Source organism: Gadus morhua, chromosome 14 (assembly GCF_902167405.1).
Source record: "Gadus morhua chromosome 14, gadMor3.0, whole genome shotgun sequence".
Taxonomy (NCBI): Eukaryota; Metazoa; Chordata; class Actinopteri; order Gadiformes; family Gadidae; genus Gadus; species Gadus morhua.
The window spans coordinates 272,488-300,000 of record NC_044061.1 but is presented as its reverse complement, the minus strand read 5'-3'; the positions used below and the strand labels follow the sequence as shown (position 1 = coordinate 300,000).

The window sequence follows — 27,513 nt, the reverse complement described above, 5'->3', positions numbered from 1 at the left end:
GATGCATCGAAGAATCGATTATGTTTCCCACCCCTGATATCCATTAGATTATCTCACAATTAGGAAGCAGTTTTTCTGTAAAAGTATTTAGACGCAGGTGTTTGTCACTTTGTTTTAATGTGTTGATCGGAGAGATCTGTTGGCGTTCCACATTCTTAATAAATAGAAAATGAATGAATGAATGAATGAGAATGAATTCTGTACATTTAATAACATTGCATTACAACTGCTCGACGTAGAGTCGAGCAGTTGTCCCTCATTGTAGAGTCCCTCATTGTAAATATCCTCCATCCTCTGTATTCTAGAATCCACAGACCAGAGAGAGATCTGGGTGATGGTGCCGGTACTAACGGACACATTCCAGGTGGAAAACGATCACCAAATTGAACAAATACATGGAATTATTCATCATACTTCCTTGCTTTATATGCACGATTCCTCATTATTTCCAGTTTCTGTTTTCCCGCCCATCCCCCACGCTGCCTCCCACACTCCCCCCAGTTCTCCCACTCTGATGTCACACACATTTACACACATTTACACACACGTACACACACACACATTTACAGTAGCACACCACACTCCCATCCCCCCACCCTGCCTTGCCCTCCAACACAGATGAGAGAAGCCCCCCCTTCTCCCACTCTGATGTCACACACATGTACACACACACACAGACGCACATACACACACATATAAACACACATACAAACACAAATACACACACATACACACACACACATTTGCACACACATATACACAAATGTACATACATAAACACGTTTACACATATACACACATATCAACACACATTTGCATACATATTATGCACACATATACACATATAAACAAACGTTTACACACATATAGACACACATTTACACACATACACCAATACATTTACGCACATGTACAAACACATTTAAACACATATACACACACAGACACACATTTACACTAACATGCACATACATGAACACATACATGTATACACATTACCACATATACACAGACACACACTCACACACACAGTAAAGCAGCTTTCCACCAGCATTAGAATGTCTCAGATCCATTCAGCGGTCAGCAGAGATTCAGATTCATGTCAGGGGCCGCCATTATCATTCATTATTTGCTCTTCAAAATGGGTTAGTTCAGGACTTAACAGAAAATAACAATTGTTTGCCAAAGATTTGTATTCCTAATCTCTCTGCAATGAGAGCTTATACGTGATGATGTTGAGAGGGGGCATTAATAATGGATATGATTCATTTCCCATGTTAATGTATTCTATTATATTGAGAAGCTCCTTTTAAACATAATGAAACAGGAACAATCAGGAGGCTTATCAGAACACGGTTCACCTGAGTGGCATTTAAAACTGTCCTCTCTCTGCATGCATCGCTCTCTCCTTGTTGCCATTCTCCTATCTGCTCCTTGCCTCTCTCTTCCTCACCCTACTTCTCCTCTTAATTACTTTCTTCTCCTCTCTTTTCTCCTACCCTCCCTCGCTCTGCCATCACTCTCTCTCTCATTTCTTCTTCACTTGTTATTCCTTTTCCTGCGTCTCCCTGTCCTGCTCTTCCTCCTCACACTCCCCACCCATCTCTGTTCTTCACCCAATCATTGTGCAGCACATCCCTCTTTCTCCTCTTTCTTTCACTCTGTCTCTCTCCCTCCCCCCTCTCTCTCTCTCTCTCTCTCCCTCTCACTTTCTCCCCCCCTCTCTGTCACTCTTTGTTTCTGTCTCTCTCCCTCCCTCCCGTCTGTGACTCTCTCTCTCTCTCTCTCTCTCTCTATCTCTCTCTCTCTCTCTCTCTCTCTCTCTCTCTCTCTCTCTCTCTCTCTCTCTCTCTCTCTCTCTCTCTCTCTCTCTCTCTCTCTCTCTCTCTCTCTCTCTCTCTCTCTCTCTCTCTCTCTCCCCTCTGTAACTCTCTCTCTCAATCTCTCTCCTTGTCCCAAGCGATGGTCCATGAATAGCACAAATTATGCACAGCTGGTAATAATCAACGCTGTCTAATTAGCACATGTTATTCACCTGAGAAATTGAACCGAAAAAAGTTTGTGGTAAGAAGTGTGCCCCTCCTCTGTCTGAATAACAACTTGCTTGTTTGGTAATGAATTAAAAAAAGTACCGATCCCAAAAGGCCAGGAAGTGATGCGATGTAGGTAGCTCCATCTAACCATGTGACCGTGTCTGCTGGTCATCCTTGTTCCAATAGAACCGTCCCGCCTGCGTTCAGTCTCCTAAACCTCTTAACACAGAGCTTCTAGTCTGGGGTTGAGAGCTCACAACCAGGTACCAGGGGTATCAGGGGGTATCGGGGTACCAGGGGTATCAGGGGGTATCGGGGTAACAGGGGTATCAGGGGTATCGGGGTACCAGGGGTATCAGGGGGGGTACCAGGGGTATCAGGGGGTACCAGGGGTATCAGGGGGTATTGGGGTACTAGGGGTACCAGGGGGTACCAGGGGTACCAGGGGGTACCAGGGGTATCAAGGGTATCAGGGGGTATCAGGGGGTACTATAGGGGCTACCAGGGGGTACTAGGGGGTACAAGGGGTATCAGGGGTACTAGGGGCTACCAGGGGGTGCCAGGGGTACTAGGGGCTACCAGGGGGTACTAGGGGTACTAGGGGGGGTACCAGGGGTATCAGGGGGTACTAGGGGGTACAAGGGGTACTAGGGGGGGGAATCAGGGGTATCAGGGGTATCAGGGGGTGCCAGGGGTACTAGGGGGAGTACCAGGGGGTACAAGGGGTATCAGGGGTACCAGGGGTACTATAGGGGCTACCAGGGGGTACTAGGGGGTACAAGGGGTATCAGGGGTACTAGGGGCTACCAGGGGGTGCCAGGGGTACTAGGGACTACCAGGGGGTACTAGGGGGGGTGCCAGGGGTACCAGGGGGGTACTAGGGGCTATTAGGGGCTACTAGGGGGTACCAAGGGATAGTAGTAGGGGTTAGTGTGTTAGTAGGGGTTAGTGTGTATAGTAGGGGTTAGTGTGTATAGTAGGGGTTAGTGTGTTAGTAGGGGTTAGTGTGTATAGTAGGGGTTAGTGTGCATAGTAGGGGTTAATGTGTTTGTAGGGGTTAGTGTGTTAGTAGGGGTTAGTGTGTTAGTAGGGGTTAGTGTGTTAGTAGGGGTTAGTGTGTATAGTAGGGGTTAGTGTGTATAGTAGGGGTTAGTGTGTATAGTAGGGGTTAGTGTGTTAGTAGGGGTTAGTGTGTTAGTAGGGGTTAGTGTGTTAGTAGGGGTTAGTGTGTTAGTAGGGGTTAGTGTGTATAGTAGGGGTTAGTGTGTATAGTAGGGGTTAGTGTGTATAGTAGGGGTTAGTGTGTTAGTAGGGGTTAGTGTGTTAGTAGGGGTTAGTGTGTATAGTAGGGGTTAGTGTGTTAGTAGGGATTAGTGTGTGTATAGTAGGGGTTAGTGTGTAAGTATGGGTTAGTGTGTATAGTAGGGGTTAGTGTGTTAGTAGGGGTTAGTGTGTTAGTAGGGGTTAGTGTGTTAGTAGGGGTTAGTGTGTAAGTAGGGGTTAGTGTGTATAGTAGGGGTTAGTGTGTTAGTAGGGGTTAGTGTGTTAGTAGGGGTTAGTGTGTATTGTAGGGGTTAGTGTGTATAGTAGGGGTTAGTGTGTTAGTAGGGCTTAGTGTGTTAGTAGGGCTTAGTGTGTTAGTAGGGGTTAGTGTGTATAGGGGTTAGTACCCGTACCCCCATTTGTCCAGTACTGTTGCTAGTTGGATGTTCCTGGGCGAGCGCCTCACCCTGACTGATCCTGACCAGCTGGCTCTTGCCCTGTGTGGTCAACTCCACTGTCGGTGTGTGAATGTTTCAATGAATGGTTGTAAGTCACTTTGTATTTAAGTCTCAGCAAAATCCCCTAATTGTAAAATGTATGCATACAGTACACATTATACTGAACCTATACTCTGTACTGTATACTGTGTGTTTACAGTATTCTGTCGGTCCACTTCTCCATTTCCTCCTCCTCCTGTCTCCTCCTCCTGTCTCCTCCTCCTCCTGTCTCCTCCTCCTCCTCCTGTCTCCTCCTCCTGTCCCTCCTCCACCTGTCTCCTCCTCCTCCTGTCTCCTCCTCCTGTCTCCTCCTCCTCCTGTCTCCTCCTCCTGTCTCCTCCTCCTCTCTCTCCTCCTCCTGTCTCCTCCTCCTCCTGTCTCCTCCTCCTCCTGTCTCTCTTCCTCCTGTCTCCTCCTCCTCCTGTCTCCTCCTCCTGTCTCCTCCTCCTCCTGTCTCCTCCTCCTGTCTCTCCTCCTCCTGTCCCTCCTCCTCCTTTCTCCTTCTCCTGTCCCTCCTCCTGACATCCTCCACCGGTCTCCTCCTCCTCTTGCCCGCCTATCCTATCTTCTCCCTCTCCTGTCTCCTCCTCCTGTCTCCTGACCCTCTCCTACTCCTTTCTCCTCCTTAGCCCATTGGCTCCAGGCGAGGGGGGAGGTGTCAGGAGGAAGCTGTACAGTGCGGTGCCCGGGAGGAACTTCGTGGTTGTCCGACCGTACTCCCCCCAGGCGGAGGGCGAGATCAGCCTCTACAAGAACGACAGGGTCAAAGGTGAGAGGACAGCCTCTACAAGAACGACAGGGTCAAAGGTGAGAGGTCAGCCTCTACAAGAACGACAGGGTCAAAGGTGAGAGGTCAGCCTCTACAAGAACGACAGGGTCAAAGGTGAGAGGACAGCCTCTACAAGAACGACAGGGTCAAAGGTGAGAGGACAGCCTCTACAAGAACGACAGGGTCAAAGGTGAGAGGTCAGCCTCTACAAGAACGACAGGGTCAAAGGAGAGAGGACAGCCTCTACAAGAACGACAGGGTCAAAGGTGAGAGGTCAGCCTCTACAAGAACGACAGGGTCAAAGGTGAGAGGTCAGCCTCTACAAGAACGACAGGGTCAAAGGTGAGAGGACAGACTCTACAAGAACGACAGGGTCAAAGGTGAGAGGACAGCCTCTACAAGAACGACAGGGTCAAAGGTGAGAGGACAGCCTCTACAAGAACGACAAGGTCAAAGGTGAGAGGTCAGCCTCTACAACAACGACAGGGTCAAAGGTGAGAAGTCAGCCTCTACAAGAACGACAGGGTCAAAGGTGAGAGGACAGACTCTCCAAGAACGACAGGGTCAAAGGTGAGAGGTCAGCCTCTACAAGAACGACAGGGTCAAAGGTGAGAAGTCAGCCTCTACAAGAACGACAGGGTCAAAGGTGAGAGGTCAGCCTCTACAAGAACGACAGGGTCAAAGGTGAGAGGACAGACTCTACAAGAACGACAGGGTCAAAGGTGAGAGGACAGCCTCTACAAGAATGACAGGGTCAAAGGTGTGAGGTCAGCCTCTACAAGAACGACAGGGTCAAAGGTGAGCTGGAGGCCAGCGAGTTATTTCTACCTGATGGTCAGTAAAGTCCCCAGACCAGTGCCCTCCTCTGTCTGGGAGGTGTCAGTACAGGACAGTGGTTTCGGCCTGGTTGGTGTTTAAAGTCTAAATGTGATGTGTTGAGGTTATAAAACCAACAGCGTCTGTAACCAACATCGCTGTATTAACACAAACTGCCAGCTCTCCCCTCTTTTGTGGTTCATTTAAAGAAAAGATGGAATAGAAGATAGTATTTTCTATTGCCCACTTATCACCGATTTAACAAAACAATATCGTGACTAACATAGGCCGGATCATCATTCTAATTCAAGTACCTTATTAATCATACATGTCGTACATGTTCGAGTGATTATATTGTGTTAATTAGGCCATTTCCATTTTCTAATCACTATTATCATATCCATCCTGCGCTGTGAAACATCCTCTCCTCCCTCACCTTCTCCCCAGTCCTGAGCATCGGAGAGGGGGGCTTCTGGGAGGGTGGCGCCCGGGGGCAGGAGGGCTGGTTCCCCGCTGACTGCCTGGAGGAGATACCGTCTAAAGCCAGCGACGAACGCAGCTGTAAGTGTTAACCCCAACCCTAACCCCAACCCTAACCCCAACCCTAACCCTAACCGTCCCGTTGAACCCTCTACAATGGGAACCAAAGGGCAGCAGATGGATGGAATAGGGACTGCTGTTGTTTTAGAGCCCCAACACTAAAGCTGTCATTGGTGGGTTTCAATATTTGACACAGCAGGAGTTTAAGATGCCAATGTAGACTTCATGCTGCAGCAGCAAGGCTAGTTTATTTATGTAGCACCCTTCGAACACAAGTCTATTCATAGTGCTTTACAAAGGAGTTAGCTCAATAACATAGCACAATAGCACCGGTAAAGAGAAGATGCTACCAGCAGTTGGGACGGATCAACAGCCTAATGTTTCAGAGCGTGAGACCGCCTTGGACCACTTGGCTGCTGAAGTTCAACCTAGTGCAGCCGCCTCCATGGACAGTTGCCCCTGTGAGCTCCTGCCTCCTGCCTCACGAGACCTGTGTCCCCCGCTCTGCTGCTCCCACATGCTCAGAGCTCCTCTCTGACCACTAGAGGGAGCCCTAGTTTGATGCTGTGTGTGTAGGACTCAAGCTGGCTGACAGCTTCAGTAAAAGTGACTTTCAAATATCCATGTATCTGTAACTCTCTTACTCTCTCTCTCACCGTTCTGCACATGGGAGAGAGAGCTTGCGGTACGGTGTGTGAAAAAGCTGCAAAGGAATCAAATATGCATGTATGCATTGCATGCTTGTAAATAAATGTGTATCCCGAATGACTCAACCTATATTCAGTATACATGCATGCCCTCTAGAAGTGGCCAATGTGTTATATATATATATATATATATATATATATATATATATATATATATATATATATATATATATATACTGAACTACTTCTACGATCTGAATATCTCTTGGTCGTTCCCCCTCTCTCCCGCTCTCTCTCCCACCTCTCTCTCTATCCCTCTCTCTCTCTCTCTCTCTCTCTCTCCCTCTCTCCCTCTCCCTCTCTCTCTCTCTCTCTCTCTCTATCTCTCTCTCTCTCTCTCTCTCTCTCTCTATTTCTCTCTCTATATATATATCTCTCTCTCTCTCCCACTCCCCCTCTCTCTCCCTCTCCCTCTCCCCCTCTCCCTCTCTCTCTCTCTCCCTCTCGCTCTCTCTCTCCCTCTCTCTCGCTCTCTCCCTCCCTCTCTCTCTCTCTCTCTCTCTCTCTCTCTCTCTCTCTCTCTCTCTCTCTCTCTCTCTCTCCCTCCCTCCCACTCCCTCTCTCCCTCTCTCTCTCTCTCTGTAGCTCTCTCTCTCTCTCTCTCTCGCTCTCTCTCTCCCTCTCTCCCTCTCGCTCCCTCTCTCTCTCTCTCTCTCTCTCTCTCTCTCTCTCTCTCTCTCTCTCTCTCTCTCTCTCTCTCTCTCTCTCTCTCTCTCTCTCTCTCTCTCTCTCTCCCTCTCTCTCTCTCTCCTACTCCCTCTCTCCCTCTCTCTCTCTCTCTCTGTGGCCGGACGCCAAGCCCTTGGTGGCTCCTCTTAAAGCCTGACCCTGGGCACTTGGCATGGGGGGCGTTTATCACGTTTCGCCAGATCCAACTGACCCAGGGTCTGTCTGCAGGGAGACCTGCTGCTCAATGGGAGCACAGTATGGTCTTCCCTAGCCAGGCCCCTCCTCCTCCCCCCATTCCCCTCCTCACCAAGACACGATTGGTCGGACTGAAAGTATGACCTCCAATTAAGTCGTTGTGAAGACATAATGATATAATACGAGGTTGGTTGTAAACATTGGGTTTTAGTGATACAATATATATATTGTATATGAAGTTTGGGATTTAGACACTTTTAGTTGAGCCGTAAAGTTGAGATTTGTCCTTCACCTATTTGTTGAGCTAAGAATAGGTCATGGTCAAATGGCCCCTACCGTCTCCTGACCTTTAGTGGACATGAGTGTGGTCGAAGCACCGTGGTCAGATGTGTCTCCAAGCTTTGAGCAGCCAACTCCGTCGACAGCTTAGAGAGTGTACTGTGACAATATCTGTTTGAGTTGTTCATTTAGAATTTACACTGCTCTTTGGCATCAGGGGATCTCTTCCCTGATTCGTTCAGGGAATCCATCCTGCCTGTCAATCAGAGGTACGTGAAATGCAGAACTTCTGAATGGCGGAAAAACAGAGAGAGGGAGGGAGGAGAGAGAGAAGGGAGGGAGGGAGGAGAGAGAGAAGGGAGGGAGGAGGCAGAGAGAGAAGGGAGGGAGGAGGCAGAGAGAGAAGGGAGGGAGGAGGCAGAGAGAGAAGGGAGGGAGGAGAGAGAGAAGGGAGGGAGGAGGCAGAGAGAGAAGGGAGGGAGGAGGCAGAGAGAGAAGGGAGGGAGGGAGGAGAGAGAGAAGGGAGGGAGGAGGCAGAGAGAGAAGGGAGGGAGGGAGGAGAGAGAGAAGGGAGGGAGGAGGCAGAGAGAGAAGGGAGGGAGGAGGCAGAGAGAGAAGGGAGGGAGGGAGGAGAGAGAGAAGGGAGGGAGGGAGGAGAGAGAAGGGAGGGAGGAGGCAGCGAGAGAAGGGAGGGAGGGAGGAGAGAGAGAAGGGAGGGAGGGAGGAGAGAGAGAAGGGAGGGAGGAGGAGAGAGAGAAGGGAGGGAGGGAGGAGAGAGAGAACGGAGGGAGGGAGGAGAGAGAGAAGGGAGGGAGGGAGGAGAGAGAGAAGGGAGGGAGGAGAGAGAGAGAAGGGAGGGAGGAGGCAGAGAGAGAAGGGAGGGAGGAGAGAGAGAAGGGAGGGAGGGAGGAGAGAGAGAAGGGAGGGAGGGAGGAGAGAGAGAAGGGAGGGAGGGAGGAGAGAGAGAAGGGAGGGAGGAGGCAGAGAGAGAAGGGAGGGAGGGAGGAGAGAGAGAAGGGAGGGAGGGAGGAGAGAGAGAAGGGAGGGAGGAGGCAGAGAGAGAAGGGAGGGAGGAGGCAGAGAGAGAAGGGAGGGAGGAGGCAGAGAGAAGGGAGGGAGGGAGGAGAGAGAGAAGGGAGGGAGGAGAGAGAGAAGGGAGGGAGGAGAGAGAGAAGGGAGGGAGGAGAGAGAGAAGGGAGGGAGGGAGGAGAGAGAGAAGGGAGGGAGGAGGAGAGAGAGAAGGGAGGGAGGAGAGAGAGAAGGGAGGGAGGGAGGAGAGAGAGAAGGGAGGGAGGAGGAGAGAGAGAAGGGAGGGAGGAGAGAGAGAAGGGAGGGAGGGAGGGAGGAGAGAGAGAAGGGAGGGAGGAGAGAGAGAGAGAAGGGAGGGAGGAGGAGAAAGAGAAGGGAGGGAGGAGGAGAGAGAGAAGGGAGGGAGGGAGGAGAGAGAGAAGGGAGGGAGGAGGAGAGAGAGAAGGCAGCGTTGGGTTGTTTAGCTTCAACTCTTGCTCTCTTCTGCTCTTTTGCGCTCTCTCTCTTTACAACTCTTGTTTCTTACCCACAGCTGCTGTAGTAAATGACGACGCTCAACATGAGAAGCCATTTTTATTAATATGAGGTTGTGTCCCCCAGTGACAAAGGGAACTAGCAGTCTGTCTGTCCACCTCACAACACCCTGGGAATGGTTGCACTTTGAACCGATCAGACGGATCCAAGTGCTTCCGCAAATGTTGACGCAACAAGCCATCAATTATGTGACATTTTGTGACAGCAAAAGGCTTTGACCACACATGCAAGGAGTTATCTCAATAACATAGCACAATAGCACCGGTAAAGAGAAGATTTACCACACACACACACACACATACACACACACACACACACACACACACACACACACATACGCTCTCTCTCTCTCGGGAAAGGACTGGAAAACATCACACACCTACCAGACACACTAACACATTAACTCAATGCATAGTTTTCATTTTGTATTGTTTACCAATGCCCATGCTGGAGTGTTAACTGAAATGTAACCACATGAAACCCTCCTGAAGCTTAGTCTAAGTCTAAAGGATTTATTGGCATTGGCAATACCTTTTATTAGTTTTGCACAAGCATGTGAACATGCGCGCATGTACGCACGTGCATAAACACACACACGCACACACACACACACACACACACACACACACACACACACACACAAGGAAGGCAGCCTTTCAAGCTGCCACACATCCACCTTCCCTATTGATCTGTGACCATAGCAACCATAGCAACTAGCCACAGTCGGACAACAGTTGCTATGGAGTGGGCTTTCCGGTGATGTAGTAGTCTCTCTCTTCTCCCTGCAAACCCTCTCTCTCTTTTGTCTTTATTGCATTTCCCTGATTCATCACACCATCTCTGTCTATCTGTCTGTCGCGCTTGTCTAACCGTCTGTCTTGTCTTCCTTGTCTGTCTGCACAATGCATCCTGACCATCGGAGTATCAGGAGGAGATGTTCTTCTAGATGTTCTGCTAGATGTTCTGCTAGATGTTCCTGCCCGGGCCGGACCAAAGGAGATGAAGTTTCCATAGTCTTGGCAGCTGGTGTGAGAGTGTGTGGAAGAGAGGGAGCGGGAGGAGAGAGGGATATGGGGGAGGGATCCAGCTGAGAGCAGGGCAGAGTTGGAGAGAAAGCTCACTCTAGCAGCTTTAGAATGGATGTGTGTGCGTCTATTCATGTGGTGGGTGCGCGTCCTTCTAATCTTTTCATCTGACACCCATTCAATTAATTCTGATTTCTGATGGCAGAAACCCCTTCCTGCTGGATCAATGAACTGAGAAGAGAAAGGTTGTAAGGAGAGAGGCCATAAGGGAACTACAGTGGTGGGCCACAGCTACCTTATCATTACGCCTCTCAAGATGGATTGAATGTGCTCTGGGCCAACAGCAGCACATGAATATATAAATTGTTTACAACATATATATATATATATATCTTTTTTTTAGCATGACAAAACGACCACAAAACAACATCCCGAGTTTGAGATCTCAATCATGGCATATGCCCAATATCCAGAGATAGCGAACTAATCAAATTATGAGGTTCACGTGTAGCATATACTTATTTTGTTTGTCCTACTGTTTATTATGATTTATTAAAGTTCGGGAGCACTTTACAATGCATGAATTTAAAAAGTATGTTAGTTGCAATCTTCACAAAAGTGAAATGGCGTGGCACGGAAGCACCACGGAGATGACACAGCATCTGAAAAGAAGACATGTCGGAGTCATCCGTGACGAGGAAGGGGGCTCGACAAAAGCCGAATCATACCTCCGGATCCGTCCGTACCAAACGTTGTCTCCGGGACTACCCGTCATACCTCCGTCCGGTTCCAGCGTTGTTATGGATGTTACGCAATACATCCTCTAGAGGCCAGCGACTGTCGTGTCACAAATTACCAGCATCGACAATCGCAAACATGGCGATGATTTTGCTTTGTGTAATCCGAAATCGGCAAAAAAAAAAAGGGGCAAAAAGTGTAGGCCTACATGGCGGTGGCATGTGACGGCCCTCACCAACCCGCAGATTCTCTCCTCAAAATGATGCGCCATTTTAAATGACCAATTACAACTCATTGCCAAAGCAGGTGAACAATCAAATAAAAAGGTCAGGTATATAGTATAATGTAAGTATAAAACGATAATATGTAATATATATAAATATCAGATATTATACTACTCTCCCTATTTTCACAAATGGTCTGACTTCTGACTCTACTCAGTACTGCCGCCCTGATTTCGGTTGGTATTGCTCCGTTTCTCCCGGAGCACTCCGGATTCGTAAACTGAGAGGCGACGGACCCACTGACGGATGAAACAACCTCCGGGACCGGACGTAGTAGGACGGAGACAGCAAGGGCTGTGATTGGTCCTCTAACAAAATCATTTCCGGAAACATATTTATCGGTTTCACTTTGCACCTTATTTACTTTGTACATTGTTTGTTTGAAGTAATGTTCAGTTTTTGAATAAAGATTCGACAATTACAAATTTTCTTCTTTTTATCTGATTCATCGATTAATCTGAAAAATAATCGACAGCTTAATCGATTATTAAAATAATCGTTAGTTGCAGCCCTAGTACCAATATTATGAGCCCAGTAATTTGTACCTCAATCACTGTAAATCATAGAGCATTCACTTCAGGATTAGGAATGACATTCAAATCCTTCCCTGAGAGTGTTGGTTTAAGTGTGTCACCGTAGGACTGTATCCCTCCATTTCTTAGTGTAATGATTGGATATATTTACTTCTGTATGTATGCATGTGTTTATGTTTTGAAACCTCAACTAGTCTTGATTACAGGTTAATCAGGGGTGCCGACACTATAATCCGTATAATAGTAACATGTGTCTTTCGGGAGGGGTAATGTTTCGTGTTTTGTTTTGTCAGATTCCAGAGCGGATCGCAGCGACAGACGGAAGCTCTTCAGACACTACACCGTGGGGTCCTACGACAGCTTCGACGCCTCCAGGTAGGAACAGCGCCTGATGAGGAACATCTTACTGTGTTTCAGTGTGAGATGGATGAGAGAGGGTACGGCCTTCAGTGTCCGTCCCCTGTAGGCTTCGGCTGACTGTATCACATCTACAGTCAGGATTCCTCGTCTGATGGGCTCTTGGTACTCAATAGGCCTCTCCAAAGATAGCATGGATGACGGGTTGGGGGGGTAACATGACAAAGCACACAGAGCTGAACAAGCAGCCTCCAGACGTCAGAACCCAGCGCGGCCCAGCGCTGAACTGAGGTGTTGCACCACGTGTGCTGAGCCTGTAAACACACACTGTGGTCCAGGACTAAAACAGATGACTCTTATATTGTATGCATAGCCATCCATGCTCCAACCACCACCATCCTCCCCCGATGTGAATGAACTGGATGATGATGGAATCTACATTGAGCTGTGATGCTACTCGCTGTAAATGGAGACTCCTATCGGTGTGTGTGTGTGTGTGTGTGTGTGTGTGTGTGTGTGTGTGTGTGTGTGTGTGTGTGTGTGTGTGTGTGTGTGTGTGTGTGTGTGTGTGTGTGTGTGTCCGCGCAGTGTTTGAGCCCCGCAGAGAGTGTATCGGCTCAATGTGTTTCTGACAGATTAAAAATCAATGTCTGCCAATGGCTGAACACAGAAACCAAAGAGTGTCCCACTGAGGCTGCTGGGCAATTCCAGCCGACACAAGGCGGGTTAGGGTGAGGGATTTGGAGAAAACGGATCAAAGTATTTTTCTATTTCCATTTCTTGACGGTGCTCAAAAAAGAGTTAAAAAAAAACGTAAAGAGATTCTTCATATGATGTATGATGGGTTCAGGGGGACATGAACAGAAAGAACAGTGTTCAGAGTGGTTCATTAATGCGCTAATGTCCCACTGCTAACCACTACATTAGTTGATAAATGATCCCTTTCATTTGTTTGTGTGTGTGCCTGCGTGTGTGTGTGTGCGTGTGTGTGTGGCCGTGCATGTGTGTGTGCGTGTCTGAAAATCTCGGTGGGAGATTGAGGTTATATGGGGACCATGTGAGGTCTGAGCAGGTCTCTGAGGCTCAGGGACTCACTGCAGGGTGTGTTAGTAGACAGTCTTTGGTCAGTCCGTCTCCTGTCTGGTGTTCTGGAGCGATGATCCCTCTCACTGAGGCTGGACCCTCTGGTCTTTAAAATATGTTATTGTGTTGAATCTTGCAGAAGTCATTTGGCTATGCACTAAGCCGAATGACGGCTGTATATACGTCTCTTTTATCAAGCCGTCACATTTGTGAAGTAGTCAGGGCTCATTTATGCTTGAAGAACTGGATTATCATTTATGTTGATACATGACTTTCGCTGACACATGGAAACCCAATTGACTGCCAAAGCAGAATGAGAGGTTAGGGTAAGGGTTAGGGTTTGGGTTAGAGTTAGGGTTCAATAGCTGACTACATTTCACTGGGCTGCAGGGAGGCACCGGTTCCACCATTCCTCAGAACAAGTACTAGTTCAAGTACTTACGTTTGAGTATCCGCCGATACGAGTACCGATACGAGAACTAAATAATATTATTTAAAGAACACGGCCCCCTCGACAAAATAGGGGGCGTGTTATCGCCCTGGTTACGACCCACGGCGACTTACAGATACTCTTTAGTACCGTTGTTGGATATGAGCGTTATAATGAGCGATGTTGTATATGAAACACCGTAGTGTGATGCTATAGGTGTCCGGGAAATACCTCAAGGGTATTAAATAAAGCGCTGCCCAGCCGGGTCTTCACCATCCACACACACTCACTGTAGTGTGATACTATAGGTGTCCGGGTTAGGGTTAGGACACCTATAGTATTAGGACACCTATAGGATCTTCACCATCCACACACACTCACTGTAGTGTGATACTATAGGTGTCCGGGTTAGGGTTAGGACACCTATAGTATTAGGGCACCTATAGGATCTTCACCATCCACACACACTCACTGTAGTGTGATACTATAGGTGTCCGGGTTAGGGTTAGGACACCTATAGTATTAGGACACCTATAGGATCTTCACCATCCACACACACTCACTGTAGTGTGATACTATAGGTGTCCGGGTTAGGGTTAGGACACCTATAGTATTAGGACACCTATAGGATCTTCACCATCCACACACACTCACTGTAGTGTGATACTATAGGTGTCCGGGTTAGGGTTAGGACACCTATAGTATTAGGGCACCTATAGGATCATCACCATCCACACACACTCACTGTAGTGTGATACTATAGGTGTCCGGGTTAGGGTTTGGACACCTATAGTATTAGGACACCTATAGGATCTTCACCATCCACACACACTCACTGTAGTGTGATACTATAGGTGTCCGGGAAGATGTTAAGGTTAGGCCACTCAAGTGGCTCTTCCCCGCTACGTTACGCGTCACGCTACGTCACATAGCGTGACGTAGGCCCATGAGGGACATCAGCCCAGTACCCGTCCGAGGCCTGGAGTCAATGCATTCCTAGCTGCAAGGCTATATGATGGGTCTTTCACACTATTGAATATTCTGAAGTGTAGGTGAGCGCTCTGTTTCAGCCTTTGGCTTTGAGGTCTAGGAAGGATGTCTAGATGCTCACGGCTCACAGCTGCGGTGTGATTATTATGCACTGATTAAGCACCTTTGTGGGCAAAGCAGAGGTACTCTGGGGCTAAAGTTTCAGTTGGACTGTCTTGTAGACCAGAAACCACTGCGCTTTAGCCAGTACATATCATCAGTATAGAACTCATTCAAATACACTGAATATATACTACATGAGAGGTGTATCCTCCATGCAGCAGAGAACTCTTGTGATGAGTATCAGCCTGTGTGTCCTGAATACAGTGTGTCCTGTATACAGCCTGTGTGTCGTCCTGTATACAGCCTGTGTGTCCTGAATACAGCCTGTGTGTCGTCCTGTATACAGCCTGTGTGTCCTGTATACAGCCTGTGTGTCCTGTATACAGCCTGTGTGTCCTGTTTACAGTGTGTCATGTATACAGCCTGTGTGTCCTGTATACAGTGTGTCCTGTTTACAGTGTGTCCTGTTTACAGTGTGTCCTGTATACAGCCTGTGTGTCCTGTTTACAGTGTGTCCTGTATACAGTGTGTCCTGTCCTCATTCTGATAGTTGCCATCTTTGTTGCATAAAGACGATGTCCTTCTGAAATGCCCGAAGAGAAAAAGACCAACATGTTGGGTGACCTTGGAAGAAGCTCCACCAACAGGATAACCTTCAGCGGGAGAGCAGCAGGGGGCGGAGCCTCCAAACAGATTGGGTTGCTAAGGGAACCGCTCTGTTGCTAGGACAGCAGTTGCGCCTCTCTCTCCATCCCACATGTCTCTCAGCGTCTCCTCACACAGAGCACCAGTAATGCAGCACTCTGCATCAGAGAAAAGAACCTCAGAACAGGACCTCAGAAAAGAACCTCAGAACAGAACCTCAGAACAGAACCTCAGAACAGAACCTCAGAGAACAGAACCTCAGAACAGAACCTCAAAACAGAACCTCAGAACAGAACCTACAAACAGAACCTCAGAGAACAGAACCTCAGAACAGAACCTCAGAGAACAGAACCTCAGAACAGAACCTCAGAAAAGAACCTCAGAAAAGAACCTCAGAACAGAACCTCAGAGAACAGAACCTCAGAACAGAACCTCAGAACAGAACCTACAAACAGAACCTCAGAGAACGGAACCTCAGAACATAACCTCAGAGAACAGAACCTCAGAACAGAACCTCAGAACAGAACCTCTGAGGACAGAACCTCAGAACAGAACCTCAGAGCAGAGCCTCAGAAAAGAACCTCGGAGAACAGAACCTCAGAACAGAACCTCAGAAAAGAACCTCAGAACAGAACCTCAGAACAGAACCTCAGAACAGAACCTCAGAACAGAACCTCAGAATAGATCCTCAGAACAGAAACTCTGAGAACAGAACCTCAGAACAGAACCTCAGAACAGAACCTCAGAGCAGAACCTCTGAAAAGAACCTCAGAAAAGAACCTCAGAACAGAACCTCAGAGAACAGAACCTCAGAACAGAACCTCAGAACAGAACCTCAGAACAGAACCTCAGAGAACAGAACCTCAGAAAAGAACCTCAGAACAGAACCTCAGAACAGAACCTCAGAACATAACCTCAGAGAACAGATCCTCAGAACAGAACCTTGGAGAACAGAACCTCAGAATAGATCCTCAGAACAGAACCTCAGAGAACAGAACACTGGTACACCGCTGTCCTTCCCCGCGCGGAGGCTCTACTTTGCACACAGAACACTGCTTCATATATCTTCACATATCTTCATGTATTGTCATGTATCTTCATATATCTTCATGTATACAGTCACCTGGTTAATTTATCTTCATATATCCTCAAATATCCTCATATATCCTCATATATCCTCATATATCTTCATATATCCTCATATATCTTCATATATCCTCAGATATCCTCATATATCTTCATATATCCTCATATATCTTCATATATCTTCAAATATCCTCATATATCTTCATATATCGTCATATATACAGTCACCTGGTTCATATATCTTCATATATCTTCATATATCCTCATATATCCTCATATCCTCATATATATTCATATATACAGTCACCTGGTTCATATATCTTCATATATATATTATATATATGTATGTATATATATTCATATTACTAATTGCCCCTAGTGGGATTGATAAAGTTGTATTGTATTGTATATATCCTCATATGTCCTCATATATCCTGATATATCTTCATATGAGATGAGAGATAAGGTAAGGAGTTGTTTTAAAAGGGACTCCATGAGTCATAATCGAGTGCATTGCGCGGACACACGTGTGTGTGTGTGTGTGTGTGTGTGTGTGTGTGTGTGTGTGTGTGTGTGTGTGTGTGTGTGTGTGTGTGTGTGTGTGTGTGTGTGTGTGTGTGTGTGTGTGTGTGTGGGCGTGTTTGTGTGAGATGGGGGTTGTCACATTAGAGGCATCAGTCTAGTAGAGGTCAACAACAGCCTTTCAATACACATAATCCAGGATGTGTGTTATAGTCGCACAGTAAATCGTACGATGGGTGTGAGTAGATCATAGGTGTTAGTAGATCATAGGTGCTAGTAGATCCTAGGTGTTAGTAGATCATAGGTGTTAGTAGATCATAGGTGTTAGTAGATCATAGGTGTTAGTAGATCATAGGTGTTAGTAGATCATAGGTGTTAGTAGATCGTAGGTGTTAGTAGATCGTAGGTGTTAGTAGATCGTAGGTGTTAGTAGATCGTAGGTGTTAGTAGATCGTAGGTGTTAGTAGATCGTAGGTGTTAGTAGATCGTAGGTGTTAGTAGATCATAGGTGTTAGTAGATCATAGGTGTTAGTAGATCGTACGATGGGTGCTAGTAGATAGTATGATGGTGTTAGTGGTGTTTGTAGATCGTGTGATAAGTGTCAGTAGATCACAGGTGTTAGAAGATTGTGTAATAGGTGTTAGTAGATCGTATGGTAGGTGTTAGTAGGTCGGTGTTAGTAGTTTGTAGGTGTTAGTGGATCTTATGATAGGTGTTAGTAGATCAGTGTTAGTAGATCGTATGGGTGTTAGTAGATTATAGGTGTTAGTTGATTGTGTGATAGGTGTTAGTAGACCATATGGTAGGTGTTAGTAGGTTGGTGTTATTAGTTCGTAGGTGTTAGTGGATCTCATTATAGGTGTTAGTAGATCGTTGTTAGTAGATAATATGAAAGGTGTTAGTAGGTCATGTGATAGGTGTTAGTAGGTCATGTGATAGGTGTTAGTAGGTCATGTGATAGGTGTTAGCAGGTCATGTGATAGGTGTTAGTAGGTCATGTGATAGGTCTTAGTAGGTCATGTGATAGGTGTTAATAGGTCATGTGATAAGTGCTGGTAGGTCATGTGATAGGTGTTAGTAGGTCATGTGATAGGTGTTAGTAGGTCATGTGATAGGTGTTAGTAGGTCATGTGATAGGTGTTAGTAGGTCATGCAATAGGTATTAGTAGGTCATGCGATTGGTGTTAGTAGGTCATGTGATAGGTGTTAGTAGGTCATGTGATAACTGTAAGTAGGTCATGTGATAGGTGTTAGTAGGTCATGTGATAGATGTTAGTAGGTCATGTGATAAGTTTAAGTAGGTCATGTGATAGGTGTTATTAGGTCATGTGATAAGTGTAAGTAGGTCATATGATAGGTGTTAGTGGGTGGTGGTTGTAACAGAAAGCTAAAGCCTTTATTCCATGGCCATTGGCTCGCAGGTGTTCATAGCGTCCAACGTCACCTCAATGCACATAAATATCAAGAAATCAATCAAATCAAGAAGAGAAATCTGTAGTTTAGAAACTATCAGAAACCTAACCCTAACCCGAAAGAGATGAAATTGGATGATGCTCCGCTGGAACTCAGGAGCACATCGAGGAGCCAACACACACAAACACACACACGCACACGCACTTACACATTCACTCACAAACGTACACACTTACACACACTCAGACAGACACTCACACACACACTCACACACTAACCAACTCAACCAATGTTTATCAATCACCGCTCTGCCCGCCCCTGACACATACCCGTTTAAAGCACGTCTATATCCACTGCTCAATACGCCCCCATCTCTCTCTCTCTCTCTCTCTCTCTCTCTCTCTCTCTCTCTCTCTCTCTCTCTCTCTCTCTCTCTCTCTCTCTCTCTCTCTCTCTCTCTCTCTCTCTCTCTCTCTCTCTCTCTCTCTCTCTCTCTCTCTCTCACACACACACACACACACACACACACACACACACACACACACACACACACACACACACACACACACACACACACACACACACTCTCTGCACCGCGGTGCTCGGGTTGTGTTCGCCTCTGACGGCTCATTGCGGAGCAGTCAGCCCGCCTCTCCTCCCTCTGTTCCCCGGAGCGATCCTCTGTCCGTCCCGCTGATCGGTCGTCATTAGATCAGCAGTCATCGATAGTTATCATAGTCATCGATAGTGATTGGCCGGGATCAGCAGCCTTCATGTTGCTTCACTTGGACGTCATCCTCCCTCCGTCCTGGATGGAGCCGCGGCGGCGGCTCGACCCCCGGGGGTAACGCCGCCCTGACGGCTTCTCTTCGGGGATACTCGGTGTGTCGGTGGCTCGGTCCCCGGGGGTAACGCCGCCCTGACGGCTTCTCTTCGGGGAGATTCGGTGTGTCGGCGGTTCGGTTCTCTTCGGGGAGACTCGGTGTCTCGGTGGTTTTATTCGTTTTTTCCGGAAGATGTTGTTGCCGAGAGGCGGAGGAGGCGACCGTCCTGCCGTCTGATAGGATTGGCCGCCCGGAGAGAACCCCCGGTCCGGTGAGAGGAGGGGTGGGGTGGCCCTGCCCTGGCCGGCCGGACGGGTTACCGGACCGGTAGCAGCATGAACCTCCACTCCGGGAGGGGGGCCTCCGGGGCCATGCTGCGGCTCATGGGCTGCGCTAACGGTCGCTCTGCGCGGCGTCTCCTCCACAGCGACTGCGTGGTGGACGAGAAGACGGTGGAGCTCCAGAAGAAGGAGAACGAGGGCTTCGGCTTCGTGCTGCGGGGGGCCAAAGGTAAGCCTGCTCCTTTATCCTCCTCCTATATCCGACTCATTTAAATGTACTGATTATCATCACGCCCAGCTGACAGAATGTTCTACCTGATGAGAAAGCTTCGTAATATTGTCCTACCAGTGTGTAGTCCTACCAGTGTGTAGTCATACCAGCGTGTAGTCCTACCAGTGTGTAGTCCTACCAGTGTGTAGTCATACCAGAGTGTAATTGACCGTCCGGCTCTATAAATAGACGGCAGACCAACTTTTCGGTTTCTATGGCGATTCAAGCAGGTCTTATAATCAACTGGATCTCTGAGCATGTGGAGGACTGGAGGATGGTTATACTGTCTCTGTAGTCCAATGGGAGTCTTTTAGACATCAGATATACACTGACAGAGGGACAGACAGACAGACACCGCAACACAATTCACTGTTGCTCTTTGCCTCCTGATCTCTCTCTCTTCTCCTCTCTTCTCTTACACTCTGTCGCTCTGTCCTTCCACCATTCTCCATCTCATTCTGTCGGTTACACACACACACACACACACACACACACACACACACACACACACACACACACACACACACACACACACACACACACACACACACACACACATCATCTGAGTTGTGTAGGTCCAGTCTTGACCTCACACTGTGGAGTCAGTGAGGAGGTGAGTTATAGGAGGTGTCAGTGTACACTGATGTTCAGAGGCAGAGTGAGAGACATAGAGGATGGTGAAGAGGAGGGGAGAGAGTGGAGGAGGAGAGGGAGAGACACAGAGGAGGGATGGGGAAGAGGAGGGGAGGGGAGGAGGAGGGGGAAGAGCAGGGGAGAGAGAGGAGGAGGAGAGGGAGAGACTGAGAGACACAGAGGAGGGATGGGGAAGAGGAGAGGGAGAGGAGGAGACACAGAGGAGGGATGGGGGAGAGGAGGGGGGAGAGAGAGGAGGAGAGGGAGAGACACAGGGGAGGGATGGGGAAGAGGAGGGGGGAGAGAGAAGAGGAGAGGGAGGGAGAGACTGAGAGACACTAAGGAGGGATGGGGAAGAGGAGGGGGGAGAGAGGAGAGGGAGAGGAGGAGACACAGAGGAGGGATGGGGGAGAGGAGGGGAGGGGAGGAGGAGAGGGAGAGACTGAGAGACACAGAGGAGGGATGGGGAAGAGGAGGGGGGAGAGAGGAGAGGGAGAGGAGGAGGAGAGGGAGAGACTGAGAGACACTAAGGAGGGATGGGGAAGAGGAGGGGAGAGAAGAATCAGGAGAGAGAGGAGGAGAGGGAGAGACTGAGAGACACTAAGGAGGGATGGGGGAGGAGAGGGAGAGTAAACAGAAGAGGAGAGGAGCTGGATGTTTCAGGCAATGGAAGTACATGCATGGCAATATTGCAACAATTGGAATTTGAGAAAACTGTTTTGAATCCATTGCAGCCATTTATCTTTGTTTAGTTTGTCTGTTGTCTAAGACTCAGAGGACTGTTTCAGCCCTCCTGCTTCAGGTATACGACTTTTGCTGTGTGTTGTCGTTCTTTTTATTGGTTTGTTTGCACCACATTTCATCAATCATCTTTGATTACCTTCATCATCATTCAAGATGAACAGTTTATACCAATAGGAACAGTGGAACCGTTTCCACCAATCGGGACAGTTGCCAGCAATACAAACCGTTTCCACCAATAGGAACCGTTTCCACCAATAGGAACAGTTTCCAGCATTTGGAACCAATTCCACCAACAGGATTGGAACAGTTTCTACCAATAGAAACAGTTGAACATTTTCCACCAAAATACCATTTAGCTAAAAGTGAATTTCATTGTTGATGTACTTTTGCTCACAAGGCAGCTGAATCTAATTGAATAATAATACCTGATATTACACACACACACTTACACACACACACACAGACACACTAGTAAACACAGACACGAGTGAACACACACACTAGTGAACACAGGCAGTAATGAACACAGACATTAGTGAACACAGACACTAGTGAACACAGGCAGTAGTGAACACAGGCAGTAGTAAACACAGGCTGTAGTGAACACAGACACTAGTGAACACAGACATTAGTGAACACAGACACTAGTGAACACAGGCAGTAGTGAACACAGGCTGTAGTGAACACAGACACTAGTGAACACAGACACTAGTGAACACAGGCAGTAGTGAACACAGACACTAGTGAACACAGGCTGTAGTGAACACAGACACTAGTGAACACAGGCTGTAATGAACACAGGCTGTAGTGAACACAGGCAGTAGTGAACACAGGCTGTAGTGAACACAGACTGTAGTGAACACAGGCTGTAGTGAACACAGGCTGTAGTGAACACAGGCTGTAGTGAACACAGACACTAGTGAACACAGGCTGTAGTGAACACAGGCTGTAGTGAACACAGGCAGTAGTGAACACAGGCTGTAGTGAACACAGGCTGTAGTGAACACAGACTGTAGTGAACACAGGCTGTAGTGAACACAGGCTGTTGTGAACACAGGCAGTAGTGAACACAGGCTGTAGTGAACACAGGCTGTTGTGAACACAGGCTGTAGTGAACACAGACTGTAGTGAACACAGGCTGTAGTGAACACAGGCTGTAGTGAACACAGGCTGTAGTGAACACAGACACTAGTGAACACAGGCTGTAGTGAACACAGGCTGTAGTGAACACAGGCTGTAGTGAACACAGGCAGTAGTGAACACAGGCAGTAGTGAACACAGGCTGTAGTGAACACAGGCTGTAGTGAACACAGGCTGTAGTGAACACAGGCTGTAGTGAACACAGGCTGTAGTGAACACAGGCTGTAGTGAACACAGGCAGTAGTGAACACAGGCTGTAGTGAACACAGGCTGTAGCGAACACAGGCTGTAGTGAACACAGGCTGTAGTGAACACAGGCAGTAGTGAACACAGGCTGTAGTGAACACAGGCTGTAGTGAACACAGGCAGTAGGGAACACAGGCTGTAGTGAACACAGGCAGTAGGGAACAAAGACCTACAGAAACATGCAAAGCAACACATGCAGACAGTGGAGGTATGATGACGACAGCCTGGTTACGCACACACGTTTCACAAATACACACACACATAGACAGACACACACACGTGGACCTAGGACACGCGTGTTGCACACACACGCAGATACTGTTACACACACACACACACACACACACACACTTGCGTGTTACACACACACACATGTTACAAACAGACACACACATATGTTACACACACACACACACACACGTTACACACATGTCGTCGTCTTTATACCGGTTTAAACCTGACCCCCGTTTCCCCCCCCCCCCCCAGCGGACACGCCCATCGAGGAGTTCACCCCCACCCCCGCCTTCCCGGCGCTGCAGTACCTCGAGTCGGTGGATGAGGGGGGCGTGGCCTGGCAGGCGGGGCTCCGCACGGGAGACTTCCTCATCGAGGTAGGACCGCCCCTCTGGCCGACCGGCCAATCACTACTGTCCATTGAAGCCACTGCCGTACATTCAGTACCTAAAAACACTTCCTGGATCTCCATCGACGGCGAGGTGACCTCCTCGCATAGCGGTCGTGGTACTGTTGTGTTACTGTTGTGTTACTGTTGTGTTACTGTTGTGTTATTGTCGTGTTGTTGTTTGGTGTAGCAGATCGGTTCGTTGGTTTGGTTGTTGTTGCTGATTGGCAGATATGTAACACCGGGATTCCACCGGACGCGTACGCGGAACGGCTGCGTCCTCTGCCCTGCGTCCATTCCTACCGGGCGCGTAACGGCAGCGTAGCGCTGCCTTGCGAGCCAGCCGTATTCACACGAGATCACGAGATCACGCGATAATCCTAAACCTAATGTACTCACCTTCCACTCCCAAAACTATTGCAATTAAATGCCACGCTTTGTCCTTTCTGACATTTTCCTTATAAAAAGGATGATTTGGTACATAAATGACTTCATGTTGCTGAACTTCGACAATGAGTCTCTCGTCGTCCATGTTGCCGACCCTCTGAGACCCTTTGATTGATTGACTGCTGACCTGGTGCCACCGGTCATGACGTAATAACGTTGATGTGAAGTTACATGAGCTGAGTATTGTGTTTTATGTTGAAAAATGACCGGATGCTCTATGGCTTTTACTTTTCACTTCCTGCCCGGCTCGACCTGCGCTGTTGAAATTGACGCGGTTTAGCAGCGGCTCGCGGTAAAAATAGAAGTGCGACGGAAAGATAGCGCCGCGGCGCGGCACGCCGCTCCTGGGACGCTGCTGAAACGTTCCGCGGCGCGCCCGGTGGAAATGGTCTCATTGATTAGAGTGGAAGCGATCAGCAGCGGTGACCGCGGCGCAGCCGTCCCGCGGCGCGTACGCCTCCGGTGGAATCGAGCCTTTAGTCCTAGTTGTAGTTCTAGTCCTAGTTGTAGTCCTAGTTGTAGTCCTAGTTGTAGTTCTAGTCCTAGTTGTAGTCCTAGGTGTAGTCCTAGTTGTAGTCCTAGTTGTAGGCCTAGTTGTAGTCCTAGTTGTAGTTCTAGTCCTAGTTTTAGTACTAGTTGTAGTCCTAGTCCTAGTTGTAGTCCTAGTTGTAGTCCTTGTTGTAGTCCTAGTTGTAGTTCTAATCCTAGTTGTAGGCCTAGTTGTAGTCCTAGTTGTAATTTTAGTCCTAGTTGTAGTCCTAGTTGTAGTCCTAGTTGTAGTTCTAGTCCTAGTTGTAGTCCTAGTTGTAGTCATAGTTGTAGTCCTAGTTGTAGTTCTAGTCCTAGTTGTAGTCCTAGTTGTAGTCCTAGTTGTAGTTGTAGTCCTAGTTGTAGTCCTAGTTGTAGTCCTAGTTGTAGTCCTAGTTGTAGTTGTAGTCCTAGTTGTAGTCCTTGTTCTAGTCCTAGTCCTAGTTGTAGTCCTAGTTGTAGTCCTAGTTGTAGTTCTAGTTGTAAACAGGAGGATGATCGGCTCTTCATGGCCGCTGTCATTCAGAATTTCAAAACAATTTTGCATTTGTTGTCGCATAGCTCGATATCTTTCTGGAACGGTTGTCTCACCTCCCCCACTATGTATCTATGTCCTGCTATCTCCCCCACTATGTATCTATGTCCTTCCATCTCCCCCACTATGTATCTATGGTCTGTCATCTCCCCCACTATGTATCTATGGTCTGCCATCTCCCCCACTATGTATCTATGGTCTGTCATCTCCCCCACTATGTATCTATGGTCTGCCATCTCCCCCATTATGTATCTATGGTCTGTCATCTCCCCCACTATGTATCTTTGTCCTGCTATCTCCCCCACTATGTATCTATGTCCTTCCATCTCCCCCATTATGTATCTATGGTCTGCCATCTCCCCCACTATGTATCTATGGTCTGCCATCTCCCCCATTATGTATCTATGGTCTGCCATCTCCCCCATTATGTATCTATGGTCTGCCATCTCCCCCATTATGTATCTATGGTCTGTCATCTCCCCCACTATGTATCTATGGTCTGTCATCTCCCCCACTATGTATCTATGGTCTGCCATCTCCCCCATTATGTATCTATGGTTTGCCATCTCCCCCACTATGTATCTATGGTCTGCCATCTCCCCCAATATGTATCTATGGTCTGTCATCTCCCCCATTATGTATCTATGGTCTGTCATCTCCCCCACTATGTATCTATGGTCTGCCATCTCCCCCATTATGTATCTATGGTCTGCCATCTCCCCCATTATGTATCTATGGTCTGTCATCTCCCCCACTATGTATCTATGGTCTGCCATCTCCCCCACTATGTATCTATGGTCTGTCATCTCCCCCACTATGTATCTATGGTCTGCCATCTCCCCCATTATGTATCTATGGTCTGTCATTTCCCCCACTATGTATCTATGGTCTGCCATCTCCCCCACTATGTATCTATGTCCTGCTATCTCCCCCACTATGTATCTATGTCCTGCCATCTCCCCCACTATGTTGCTAGGGTTCGCCCCGCCTTTTTTTGCATTTCGATTGAAAAAATGACTTTTTTAGTCTCACTTCCGTCGATGTTCCAAGAGAGATGATCTGATACTTTTGTGTGATGTAAACAAGCTGCTGGCCACTGATTGGCCAGAGTGACGCCACTCAACGAATAATGATGAGCGACGGCCGAGCCTGACACCCGACACCCGGCATCTTAAAATACTAGCATCAGCGTTTATTCTACAATAGTGATTGATTATTGAACACGGCAGGATCATTGACAAGAACTCGCCGTGGACTGTGACAGAGTCGGAGACGCTCCTGTGGGTAACCCTGTCTGTTTATGTGTCGCGTGGTCGTTTATGTGTCCAAGTTTCTCCCATGCGTCCCATGTTGAAGAGGTACTTTCTAGATGGAAACACGACGTGCCTGGAACCATACCAAGTCGTGCCACGTTAAGTCGTAGTGAGTTGAGCGAGTACTGTCGGTGGAAAAGGGGCAATGTTGCTATGGTCTACCCGCCTTACGTTGATATGTCTGCGGTCACCTGACGGCAGGTCACCTGACCACCGTATGTTGTGGTGATCAAGGACTCGGTGATTCACTCCTCTGTCAAATGCTCCCTGGTGAAGTCATTCACTGAGTCCGTCTGCAGAGAAGGAGCCTGTTTTCTGCTTCTATGAACAGATTGTGGGGGAGCGAAACACAGCTACATCTGTCCACGGGATTTGAGGCTTTGACCTTTGACCCTCCTGACCACTGGGAGCGTCGGTAATCTAGGAGTTTAATCTCATTGGTGGGTTTCACTGATTGCAAGCCTCTGTGGATTTGAGAATAAGCTGTCTTTGTTATTGTGCAATATAATTATTGCCTCTTCAATGGTCACTTCTATGTGTTTGTCAAAAGAGAGAAATTAATTAATAGTTTAAGGTATGGTTATATTTATGTATCAAAGGTTGTTGTTTTTTCGGATGTTGAAATTGTCCCAGCAATGTGCTCTGAAGAACTGTCATTGTAACATGAGCCCCTTCTTTGTAGCCCAGAGTGAACTTAAAGTGCATTGGGTGTATTTTCAGAAACTTTGTTTGGTCTGTTTGTCTGTTTGGCGTTTCTCCATCTCTTTATGACTCCGTAATGACTCTGAGTGGAGGCCACTGTGTGCTCTGCTAAATGGAGCATTAAATGAAAGGACCAAACTGTATCAGTCTCTGCTGCTTGCTCTCTCTCTCTCTCTCTCTCTCTCTCTCTCTCTCTCTCTCTCTCTCTCTCTCTCTCTCTCTCTCTCTCTCTCTCTCTCTCTCTCTCTCTCTCTCTCTCTCTCTCTCTCTCTCTCTTTCTCTCTCTCGTTGTCCATTGTGTGTGCCCATGTATTTGTCTGTCGTTATCTGTTTGATAACAGGCTTTTTCCCCCCATGGCTTAAATTGTAAGATTGCAGCAATATTAAGCTGCTTCATAGACATACTGCTTCATGCGTCCACAGCTGCAAAGCCTCTAGCTAGTAAGCCTGCTAAATCTAGCTAGGCAGCCCACACTCGAGAATGCACAAGAATCTAAAACCTTGACATCCACTGATGCCATAGGTGTTCACTTAAACACACATCTTAAAGAAACAGTCATTTCTGTGTTTTCTTTGTCAGGATGTTTCTCATTTTCTCTGGTGTAACATCTTGGACTTGTGTCTTCAAGGTTGAACTCTTTCCCAAACAACAGCATTACAGTGCTGCATTCTGTAGTCATTCACAAG

The 27,513-nt window shown here is 47.8% G+C and overlaps 1 protein-coding gene across 5 annotated transcripts in view; it reads left to right on the top strand.

Moving 5' to 3' along the window:
• LOC115559053 (SH3 and multiple ankyrin repeat domains protein 2) overlaps positions 1 to 27,513 on the top strand; it is a 109,591-nt gene that overhangs the window by 43,384 nt on the left and 38,694 nt on the right. For all 5 annotated transcript variants that reach the window (XM_030377687.1, XM_030377684.1, XM_030377686.1 and 2 more), the window contains exons 11-15: positions 4,423 to 4,562; positions 5,826 to 5,939; positions 12,205 to 12,286; positions 19,792 to 19,874; positions 23,166 to 23,290. In XM_030377687.1, coding sequence (XP_030233547.1) covers positions 4,423 to 4,562; positions 5,826 to 5,939; positions 12,205 to 12,286; positions 19,792 to 19,874; positions 23,166 to 23,290 — 544 coding nt within the window. The remainder of the gene's footprint in view (positions 1 to 4,422; positions 4,563 to 5,825; positions 5,940 to 12,204; positions 12,287 to 19,791; positions 19,875 to 23,165; positions 23,291 to 27,513) is intronic.